The 12468-nt window shown below is 36.4% G+C and overlaps 1 protein-coding gene across 2 annotated transcripts in view; it reads right to left on the bottom strand.

Annotated features, from left to right (window-relative positions):
* Positions 1–4089: 4089 nt before the first annotated feature.
* SEL1L (SEL1L adaptor subunit of SYVN1 ubiquitin ligase) overlaps positions 4090–12468 on the bottom strand; it is a 37425-nt gene continuing 29046 nt past the window's right edge. For both annotated transcript variants that reach the window (XM_059819607.1, XM_059819608.1), the window contains exons 20-21: positions 9534–9662; positions 4090–8100 (exon numbers count right to left, since the gene is read on the bottom strand). In XM_059819607.1, coding sequence (XP_059675590.1) covers positions 7897–8100; positions 9534–9662 — 333 coding nt within the window. In that variant the 3' untranslated portion in view covers positions 4090–7896. The remainder of the gene's footprint in view (positions 8101–9533; positions 9663–12468) is intronic.

Raw genomic sequence — 12468 nt, 5'->3', positions numbered from 1 at the left:
TAGCACCTTTCACAGTACCACAGAGAGAACTAATGAGACACTAGATTTGGAATGTTAAAAAAGGGATTTATTTTTAGTGTACTTTTCTATTGATTTCCAGTATTTACCATGGAGTTTTTCAGTTTTCAGCCAAAGGATTATTTGCAAACTGTTTACTCTAAACACAAGAGCTGTGTTTTATGATGCTGAACTAGTATCACCAGAAACATTTAAACATATTTCCTATCAATCTATCTTTTGGAGCTGAACTAAGAATGACAAATGTAGTGAAGAGCAAACTTCTGGGGGCTTATAAATTCAAACTTAATAATTAGGCCTCAAAACAAAACAATAACAAAGCAATTTTACACATGCAAGAAAAGTAAATATTTTTTGTATCTCTATGGAGCTTTCCACTAAATATGCAAGACACCAGAGCAGGTAAACATAGTTAATATACAGCATTGACTAAAATGTTTGTAAGTTGAGATATAACACATTAATGAAGAAACCCTTCTTTCTTGCTCTGTTTTGAGAAGTTCCTACCTACTTGCACTCTTTGCCTTCCATGGAGTAAAAGATCAGACTCCTAGTAGGAAACTCAGTAAGGATTTGTTTAGCAAAGGGGCAGAAAAAGGCAACACAGCTGCATGCAGTGAGATCACCACATTTATCTCACTGGGTCTGAATTCTCTTACGATAGTCACCTCCCTTCTGTGCAATGTTTCCCAGATTTCAACAGTCAAGTCAGACTCAAAATTATTTGTAAAAGATAGGAAATCCTTTCATTATCCTATTACAGATGAACATTTCACATTACAGTCTGGATTCCACAATAAAATAAATACATAGTTTGGTGTGGCTATTCTTCCTAATGGACTGTCCAGTCCTATAATCAATGTGATGAGAACCAGAGATGAAACTAAATACAACCTGAAAAGAATTACCTCAAGTCCTCTTGATCTCACAGCATCAGTAACAAAGGTAATCAGCTACTAGAAAACTCACCAAATATGTAGATTTTCAGGCCTTTAGCATTTGAATTCAAAGCTGGATGATTCTCCAGGAAGTATCCTTTTTATAATCCAAAGTTATGAGCCTCAAACTGGAACGTGCCACATATTTCTTTGGTAGTTTTAACATCAGCTATACTAATGACTTTAAAGTCTATTTGATTTTTTTCTCCACATGTCCATTTTTAATACTAGCAATGCAAGCAAGCTTTTCCTTTAAAATTGTTGTTGAATAGATCTGGGGAAAATTTCCAAATTAAAAAAAAAAAAATTCTTATTTAGAAGCACCCAAAATGCCATTAATTAATGGAATTTCAGTATATAGCAAAATCCAGAGCTTACCAAACTTTAAAGTAAGATTGGACAGAAACAAATACTGTAAAATATTGTAAAAGAGAGATTTCAAGTTATTTGGATAGCTCAACTATTTCACCAGATGGTCTTAGTGAAAAAGTGATTTTAAAAGAAATCTTCATCACCTGTTTCTAAACATTTTCACTTGCTTCAGTGGGAAAGAATTTACACTCTAAGAAAATCTGGATTTAACATTGCAAAAGTAGCCACTGTCCTCGAAGCTGTGCCCAACTAGTCCACATTTTATCTGTACCTAATATTCCAAAAGATGTTGCAAGACAGATTAGTACAACAGCAGGTTGATGGATATTAAAAAAGCTTTAACGGTCCAGGGAAGGTAATTCTTTACTGGGTCTTCCCAGAAGCTACAGTGATTGTTAATTTTGGACTTTTGCTCTACAGATATGACAGAAATAAGAGTACTGAATTACTTCATTTTGATAAGTAAGTTCCTGAAGCTTCTGCAACCAAACACTCTTTTCTCTCTCACACACACATATGTATGTGTAGATATACACACACATCCTCCATGATGTGACAGTGACTGAAAGTGTGGAAGTTACTTCTTTCCTAATCTTTGAGATATAAAGTATCTTTTAACAAGTCCGAGTAACCGTTTAATATCTGATGCCCCCTTGTGGCTGCAAACACCCCCCCCCCAGGTACATAACTTTTTTGGAGCAAAAGCAATTCATTAGAAGCAATAAAAACAGAAAAAATTTAGTTTGACTCTCGTACAGAAATGGACCCACATTCATAAATAACATATGGGAACTGGAACATCTGATTTTACAGTACAGTTTATGCCTGTGTTTAGGAGGAAGGACGAGTATGAAGAAAAACAACATAGGAAAAAAGTAAGAAAGGAAATACAGAAAATGCCTGATGGCAGAACTGGAGAAATATAATTCAAGTGTTTTGTGACACAAAAATTAATATTCTTCCAAGTTATTTTCAAAAATCTGAAATTGCAACCGTGTTATGTGGAAAGCCCAAAAAGTTGGGTAGCAAAAAAATAAAAATGTGAGCAACCTATCCCTTAAGTGGAGGTCTGCCTGAAGTCTGCTGCACTTAGAAAAGCTTACCAGAATAAGTGGCAGTGGCACCAATACCTTTTGGGGTAAAAACGTTCTGTCTGTGTCTCGCTACAGAATTCACTTACTGTGCTGTGGAAGTTAAATCATATTTACCTCTTGCTACCTGAAATGCAACTACAATGGTGCTTCATCTTCACTTATTTTTCCTCCTGAAAATGAAAATTAAGACTAGATGTTAAAGTATTCATTATCTGGATAGATGGTACACTGCCCTCCCTCAACTTAGCTTTGGAAGAAGTAATTTACAGTTTTCTGAATTATTTTTTTTTTTTTTTTTGCAACAAGTAGACTAGAGTGACTTCCCCCCCCCCCTCCCCCCCCCCAGCAGTTCTTTATAAAAATAGGAATTAAAGTCAGGATTCAGAAATGCCATTAAGCTCATGATCATTTAGAGATGAGGAAGAACATTTTGGCATTATACCAAATAACACATTCTAATGAAACAGGTGTTGCAGGTTTACAAACTATACTTTCTATTAATATTTTAATTTTAAATGAAGTGTTTTCATCTTAGACTGATGAGAATAAAGGAACATAAAGACAAAACCAACCAAGTCAGGAAACCAAAAATATACTAGTTTTCGATGAACATTATTCAGTGGCTCTTTCTTTACGAAAAAAAAACCACAACAAAACACCCACCCAAACACAAACAAAAAACCAAAACACCACCCCCACCCCCCAAACCCTCAATCATTTATATTCCTGGTACTCTATTTGCACCACAGAAAACAACTCCCTATTGACTACAGGCTACAAGTAAAATAAGGTATCTACACTTCTGATCCCATCTCACTTGAGCACATTAGCAATCACATCTCAAGCCACAGGCTTTTTTGGAAGGTGAAGGATAACCTCACTAAGCTTGAGCTACATCAGTCAGACTCAAGCTGGTTTTAGTACCAGCAGTTCTGTCTCCTACCTGCAACAAGTGCTGTTGGCAGCAGCAGGCAACATTGGAAGCCTCCAAATACTTCAGAAAATTACGTAACTTGGGCTGATGCTCGACACACCTATTGTTGCCTTCCACAGCCATTATCATTGCTCCCTCATTCTCCTTACTTTCCTTCTCCCTAATTGTTTTATTCCAAATGAATAAGCACATTGGAAAGCAAACCAACATAATACATTCACGAGGGAGGACTCAAGAGTCTCAAGACATGGAGCCCGAAGGGATGAGTGGGTCAAAAAAGGCCTGAACAAGCAAGCAAACTTGTCAACTTGAAGTAATCCCTCCCCCAGTATCTGTTTCTAGTCACTGTATTATCCCTGTATTAGTATTGAAAATGCAATAGTAATCCTAAAGTTACTGGTCACTATTCTGAAATCACACAGTAGTTCTGTGTCTGCCACACACAGTACAGATGCTGTATACACCGAAGAAAGCATCACACACATACACACACAGAGAGCAAGTTTCTAGCACAGCTGAAGATATAATGCATAATTCTCTATTCCCCTTCCTATGCCCCTCCTAAATTAACAGATATTTTTGTTTTTTTATTTTTTTTAAGAGGAATAGAAGTGAAAGAAGTCTGAGTATCCTTCTAGGAAGGGATGCATTTAGCAGTGGCATAGATCAGTGCATACGACTAACAACTGACATCCTCTGTTATCATAACCACTGTGAACACTGAGGGTAACCACACAGGTGGTATCTTTATTTCACAAGATTAAAGATACAGTACAAAATGAATCTGTACATCTTTCTATTAACAGAACTTGTTTACACAATTATATTACATTTGACCAGCCTTTATACTGATTTTAAATACAAAATAAATTTACAAAACTCCTACAAGACCCTTTAAAGAACTGCAGCTGATAAAAACATAGGGTTCCCCCCAATAGTCCCTATTTGCCATATGCATTTGCAGTAGTTCAAATCAAACTGAATCTTTAGTTTAATATTCTCTGAAACAAAAATATAATTTCAGTTCATTGTTGCCTATCTAAAAAGGAAGCAACTTGCAAAAGTGAGTGTGATCCCCTTTTATAGGCCAAAACTAGCATATAATAGGTGGAAACTAGATAATGCATAGTCTTAAAAGTCCTTTTACAATCCATGTTTTAATGTTCTTCTCCAAAAAGAATAACATTTCATAGCTTTTTTTTTTTACTTTAATAAGAGCAGCTGACTTAATGGAAGATGACTAAAAAGTGAGTAAAACTGTCTTGTAAGAGTCTCATTGGGATGTTTGTATCAAAGGCCTTAACTTCTATTACATTGTTGCATAATGTACAATATAAAGCAAGGAAAATTATTTCAACAGACAGCTCTGTGACAAGTTTCACCAGAGTGATGAACTAGAATCCTGTTTTCTCAACAGTTCAGCGTTTCTTTCAACCAGCGAGAACAGCTAGTGTGTTTGATTAATAATTTGAGATGGAGAACAATGTTTTTCCCCATATCTTTCCACAGTTTTCCTACATATAAGACTCCCACCGACAACAGTTACTACTCTGTAGTTCCATTCTCCATGCAAGGAGAGAAGAGCATGTGTCCGCGAAGGTCAAATGGGCAGGCTCTGGACGTTACTACAGACAAAGAATAAAATTTTTCCATTCAAAGCATGCTGAACATACCCAGAAAGGCTTCTCTTAAATCAAGTTTCCCTTCCAAAATACTCCTGCATAGAAACTGTAAGACAATCTGTGTGCTACCAAAAGGGAATAGTACTTCACTGCAGGAAACTGAGCAACCCAGCTCCCTTATGATAAAAGCTGCTTGATAAACTGCGTGCACAAGAAACATTGCTAGTAAGAGTTAATTAGACCTCCCTCAAATGCAAGTTTCAGAACAGAGTAGCAAGGGATTGTCACAAAAACTTAAGTCATGTTGTAGACAACTGATTTAGAAAACTTACTCATTTCTTTAATCCCTGAGTTAACTTGTCATTACTTGTGGGAAGTACCATTTTACTACTCCCACTTCATTCAAATGAATGTCATCTGAAAAAGTTAGCGGTAGTTAATTTGGTGGAAGGGAAAAAAGCAGGAGAAAGACTTCCTCATTGCTTCTTCAAAAAGCAGTTCTTTAAAGTTAAGTAACTTGCTGATCTTCAATTGTTTTCTTCTACTGATTTCTTGGGTGTAAAAATGCATCAGGTTCAGTGAAGGTCAGCTGTAAGACTGTCACATAGCAGCAATAATGAGAGATTCTCATGCAAATAGGATAGAGCTTTTAGAATTTAGTTCTAGTAGATCACACAAGCAAAATATTTTAATAATGCAGTAATAAAATTGTTAAACATCCTAAGAGACCAATACCAACGAACCAATGGTATTTAACTGAAAAACGTCTTCCATATAATCTTTCATTTATTCATGCCAAGCTAAAAAGAGATATTAAGTGACAGAGGCAAAAATACTTCAGAGGGAGTGTTCAGAAGTCACAGATATCTTAGAAATGCAGCTGGGGAGTGCTGTACATTTTAGACACTACATTAAGTTCAATACTGTTCCATCTGCTAATGATGATTAAGACTGAAGAAGACATTCCTCTATCACATGCTGCAACCCTCCAAACTAAAAGGAAAGATTTATCTTCACATAACCAGTATAAGCATTTTGAAGTACTGACAAGTTCAACCTTATGTTTTAATACTAGTCACCCATGACATTTCTGTTTACAAAAGAGTGGATTGCTTATCTTCTTTCCCAAACTACAGATCTATTGTGCAACAGACTCCTTACAAATGTAGTAAGTATGAAACCATACCAAAAATCTCAATTTTAAATAAAGTGTATTGATATGTTGTTGCCAATTGACTGGAAAAATATTTGCACGAAAGGAAGTCCTTAACCCTTTAAACACAACAGCTTCTGTCAGAAAGCAGCTAAAGCCTCCACAATTGTACTTCATTCAGCTTTAAGACAATATATTCAGAAGGTTTAATGTCAGCACAGAAACAAATATTTAACTGCCATTGGTAAAATGGAACAGAAACTTCCGTATTTCTTGCCTCTAAGCTACTCCCCCACTGCTTCCCACCCCCAAACCCTGAAATTATAGTTCAATGAAAATTGTTACTAAGTGAAGACTCCTCTTGCAGTGTAAAAACATTAGTCCACAGGTCATACATAGTCTTTACACTCATTAAAACGCCTTTGCACTGACCTGGTGGTATCAAGAAGCCATAAACCATTAGTCTTCTTTCTCTTTGGATTTTCTTGTTACAAGGGATCCTCAAGATGGCACAGCCAGAGATGTTATTTTGATTTTCTCATGTATGCCAGGTGCAAGAGAGGTTGGCGACAGCCAGAGCACTGCTGTTATCTAACATACGATTTTTATCAGTCAGCCAAACTTTGGAGTAGCATCATTGGCATAAGCCCATGCCCTTTTGTGAGAGTATGAATCTTTGGGGCCCTTTTTTGTAGACGTATTAAACAGATGTATGCATGAGATACCACATACATTTCCTTCCTGCAGTGCAGATCACTTACAGGATTGTTGAAAATTAAATACAGAACTTCCACCTCTAAAAAAAATAATATTTACGCTAACTCACTGAGATTTCTGGCTCTGTCCTTTTTTCAGCATCCACAATAATACTGGTGCTTTCTGCAAGCTAGACTCGGCCTCTTTGTAAGAGCAAGTTTAAATAATTTAGGAACACTACTGATTTGTTTTTATGTCATGAAGTATTGCAAAGTACACAGGTTCCAAAAATGTTTTCGAAGGATGCAAGATCTGGGCAGTGTGTGGATAGTTCTCAACTGATGAGCTTTACAGACCCAAGCTGTCCCAATCCGCCTCCTGGGCTACATACTGTCTGCTGAGAACTGTCTAGTCTAAGGGGAATGGAAGAAAATACTCAAAACAAAAAAGCACAAATGGAGAGTGGCATGTTTGCTGGCTTAGCTTTACAGAGTTTATAAATAATCCATGTTAAACCATCCAAGACAGCATAAAAGACTAAAGTGTAAGAAATACTAAGCAATAACAAAATAAGGATTGTAGAAATACTGGGATGCAGATCAGAATATAAGTTCCTACAGCTCTAGTCTTTTTAGAGTTTGAATATAGTTCAGCTTCTTGGGACTTAAATTGGCCATAAAATTAATATTATTACTTTTATATAGGGCAACTGCTATCAAGCAGGAAAAAACCTTCCAATGCTAGTCTTCTGCTCTCTCTAGGAGATGAAAAGGACTCAAAACAAAGAGGAACTAGATACAGCAGGCAACATTTTTGTAGTAGCACTCTTGTGTTTCCGTGAAAAAAGCCATAGTGTTATTCCATTGGCACTGAAATAACATTCAAATCAGTTTCAAAAGAATTTTCTTATCCCTGAAAAAAGGCATCATTCTAAGCAGCTTTCAGACTTTTTTTTTTTTAAACTTCTTTGCGCCTCTTTTGGGGGAGGGACCATTGATCCAAAGTCCTAAATCACAATGAAAATTGTTCCTTTTGGAAAAATCCAGTTCTTCCATTGAGGCTCTTGTTGCTATTGCGGTGGTTGATGCTCTGGTGGTGGTTCTTGTTGAGGCACAGCTGGCCGCAGTCCTGCTGGTCTGGGAATTGCCTGATGTTGCCTTTGTCTGTAAGCTATAATTGTTCCCAGAAGCAAGGCGATGATGGTCATAAGGTAAAGGTCCCACTCAGGCCCCAGCAGCTGGTCCATATCAATATGTGAGAATACCTCCCTTATCTAAGAAAGAAGAAGTCCACATCATCATGTCAAAGAGCAAGAATGGGACATTACTTTGATTTTCAATTTGACTTGTAATATTTTTCATGTACAAATACCAGTTTTAAAACTTCGATAGCTCTTGTCCTTTCTGAAAAAATAGTATCACATCAGTGACATTCTTAATTTCCAGGAACTGAATGCCAGTAAGACTAAAAGCCATACTATATAGGATGAGCTAGTCTATTTTCTGTTCTAGAGATAAAGGTTCTCAATATGTAGCTTTGTGGCTTTCATATGCAGAGCATTAAAGTACACAATTCAAAGCAGAACAAGGTATGTGATCATACTAGTTGTCTTAAAGAAAAAGGAGCAAGTACCTCATACACAGAGGCAGTGAACTGATCAGTCCAGCCAAATTGGAAGCCATCAGCAGACTACCATGAATGACAGAACATTAAGCCTCAGGATACTTACGTGGTACAATGCTGAGATTTGTGCAGATAAGGTACAGAGAAATTAAAGTGACTTACTTTCAGTTTTGATTGAACTGTCTTTTTATCAGACCTCCATTCGCATAAGGATTAGCCAACACACACTTTACACTTCACTACTGTATCTGGTGGTACTATAGAGTCATTGTCAATTTCAGTCTGCATCAGCAGACTTACAATTTGGAATATCCGTCTTCTGCATACTAGCTTCTGTGAGTGCTACATGGGTATTTCTTCAATTGATTTTTAGTGTATTTTGACTGTCCACTCCTGAAACTCCCCAGTCTCAAGACTATTAAATTTTGTCAAACTTAACTGGATTGCCTGAACTTGCATTTGCTAAGTGGTAATAACTTCAATACCATTTAAATTTATTAAGTAATCCAAAAAGCAGTAAGATGTCAGAACACTGAGAAATAGTTCAGACGCTATATGGAAAGAATTCACCTAAATTCCAGGCAAATATTTTTTTCAGTGCCATCAATCAGCAGAAACTCTGCACAATAGCTAAATTATCTAATACAAATAATAACTTTTCCCCCTAGAAATCAAACACAACTCAAGTGGGATTGTTACAGCTGAATATAAAATAGCATGAGAATAAGGGCTACAGAAACATAATTGCTGTTCGGGAAAGAAATATGTCATTGTAATCATCTGATTAACTTTGATAGCAGATGGTCATGGATAAGAACAGTCAAACAGGCTAGGGAAATTCTCTTCAAGGGAAGAACAGCACATAAGAGCTCTGGCTGTGCACATTTCAGTTTTACACAATTGCACAAATAAATAGGAATCACAGCTTCAGTAACTTCAATACGCAACATCACAAAACACATCTATAATAAGTTTTCAGAAGGCTCAAGTAAGAATTATACTTAAGTAAGATTACAACTCAAGCTTCTTTTAAAAATGGAAAACCACATTTGTTGTTTTTCCTTTTAATTCTGCGTTACTTACATTGATTTCTCGTACATACTGCAAGGAATAAATCACTCCAAGCTTGCAAAGTGCTAGGAAGACTGGAACCTGAGCATCTGGGCTTGCTTCAGCTGCCATGTCATAGAATCGTTTTGCAAGATGAATATCCTAAAGTTAAGAAAATACAAAGCTCAGTTTTGAAGAACTTGAAGAACTTGAAAAATTAACCATAAAATGTAGAGCTTTTTCTATAGGCTATTGGGTACTATCATTTGAATGCAAGGTTTTTGGTCAAGCTAAATGAAAACCATTCAGTAAAACTTCCCTTTTTTTCCTCTGAGGGATTCACCTTTGAAAAGACAAGTAAAAGGAAGCTTCGATCTGAGGATGAAGCTATCATAACTGATGCTAGAATTAAAGCTCACAAAGAGATTAGTATTAACATATTCAACCCATGCACTGTAAACTAAGGCACATATTTAGGTAACTAGTACACTCTAACATCTCCAACACCACACAAAACATGAAAGACTAAGGAAAACCAGTCAGAGGAGTACACAGCAGCAACTCCTCCCAGTTATGCTACAGTATGCCTGCTGCATAGTGCAGCTTCTAACCATTTCTGCACATACTCCCAAATTAGATTCTACTCCTTATCCAAAATGGACATAACTTGCATTAGTGAGGGCAGCCTGGCAAAAGCATGAGCACAAACATCCAGCAACTTTAGGAATGGCTTAAATTAGTGTTCTCTTCTGTGGTAGTTGGAACAAGAAGGCGACTGTAGCAAGAAGAACAGAGGATACATGTACCTGAATAGTTTAACTTTCCTTGTTTGTTTGTTTGGTTTTTTTGGCTCCGCTTCAGATACATACTGTGCGGTGTTAGGATACTTGGATACAAACTACCTATATTCACTCAGTGATGTGAAGGACAGGCCTGTGTAAGACTTACCTCTGGAAGTGTTCCAAGTTGGACACTTAAAATAAGAGAAATCTCCAGGCCTTCATTCCACATGTTCATTTTATAATTTTATCCTGATTGTGAAATACCATAAAGATTTTCTGCTCACTGATACAGCAAAGCTTAGTTCCATAACACATGTGGAAATAACAGTATGAAAATCAACACATTATGTTAATGAGATGTACTAACTCACATTTTAGTATTTTAATTCAATAGAACAACTCTGAATACTCCTTGAGCCTGGAAAAGCTGTCTTTTGTATAACCATTTAAAAGAGTTTCCTCACCTCCTTTGTACCATGTTAGTATCAGTGTAGAAGCAGATCCTAAATCATGGATTATTTTAATTTCTAATTAGCAAGCACTTCATTCTGCTTATACATTCTTCACTCTTACCTGACAGGCAAGTAAGAACTGTAGGAGTATGAGCTTTAAACACACAAACAGCACTGAAATATCATGCCAAATCTTAAGGGAAGACCATGAGAAAATTAATTCAAGAAAATTAATGTGTTCTTATATTGAGCAGTACATAGGAAGTGTCTTCATTCTGATACGCAGGCTCAGGAATTGCACAACATTAAATCTACGAAAAATGTGTAACAGTGTACATGTGTGAGATTTCTACAAGGGGCTTAATATTTGGCATTGACCTGGCATGAGTCTGAAAATCATCTTTATACAGGAAGTATAGCATAGAATGCTGCATGTAAGAAAGACTATTCATTAAGTAAAGAGGGAATAAAGCAAAAGCTGTTTGGGAAAAAAATCCAGTAAGAAATACTGTATTTATTCAGGATTATCTAGAATGAACAGTGACCTGAATTGAAATTGTGCAGGCCACCTTATTGGATCATTCTCCCTAACTTTAGAGTGCTTGCAATCTTAATGAGGTGGACATAGGTGGGGAGAGAGTAAGAGTACACACCCCTTTCTTCAACAGACTAAATCCCCAATTTGTTAGATACTATAGTCCTAAAATCTTTGTATGTGTCTTCCACAGGCCTTCAGTGGAAGAACAGACTTTAGCAGCAGACATCACCTGCTATGTCAGGAAGCATGATTTTAACTATCAGTCATTTTCAGAGGTGCTCAAAATTCAGCAGTTTCCAGTCTGGAAAAGGAAAGCCAAAATATTTTTTTTGCTTCATTCAAAACTCAGTCTTAGCCATTTTCAGAATATCCTAGCCCCATGCCATCTTAGTCTTATCTAGTCAGTCCTAAATCTCCATCCTCTCATCTTACAGTTGTAAAGTTTTAGGACACAGCAAGCAAAGGACATTACACATCCAGAATTCCTAAGACTGGTTTTATATACAGAATTCCCTTGCTTAGACATTCTCAGTGCTTCTTTCCCATATCTATATTAACTATCTCCATTGCCCTTGCAGTTCAATTCTTCCTTTCATAATGGATCTGTACGAGAGGAAAATACTATTCATCTGCATAAAGCAAGGCTGCATATACTCATCGTGAGCCCCTGTGTACTCATTTCCGCTATCTATGTGTAGCCATCTCTGCTACAAATGATAGCATCAGGACTCATTTTTCAGCATAACTGCTAAGAATTTGAGAACGTGATGTAATAACATTTTCAAAGTTTTTATTACTTGCTCTAAATTGGGTTGTTTTCAAGGCAGAAGCAAAAGAAATATAAAAAAGTCCATGTCTGAAAGGATTTTTTTTTTTTTTTTTAAAAAAAAAAAAAAGAAAACCTCTCAACTTCAGAACAGTTGCTTTTAGCTGCAGGCTCATTTGCAGAAGTTAACTAGTTTTGAGGACTCAGTTAGAAAGAGAAAACAGTCCTAAAATAAAATTTGAAGATAAGCTTTAGAAATAATGCTGTTTGTGTACTGTATTGTCACTTCTGCAGCTAGGTCAGTAATCAGTTTTCAAATGTTGATTGCTTGCTGGTATCAAAGTAAAAATATTGACCTAAGACTTGTCCTTCACTGTTCTGACCTTTTGCCAAGAATTTAGCAAAAATTGGTCTTATAATAGACCAACAT

Source organism: Gavia stellata, chromosome 7 (genome assembly GCF_030936135.1).
Source record: "Gavia stellata isolate bGavSte3 chromosome 7, bGavSte3.hap2, whole genome shotgun sequence".
Classification (NCBI taxonomy): domain Eukaryota; kingdom Metazoa; phylum Chordata; class Aves; order Gaviiformes; family Gaviidae; genus Gavia; species Gavia stellata.
Note: the sequence above shows the minus strand (reverse complement) of the source record. Positions and strands in the feature narration are given on the sequence as shown.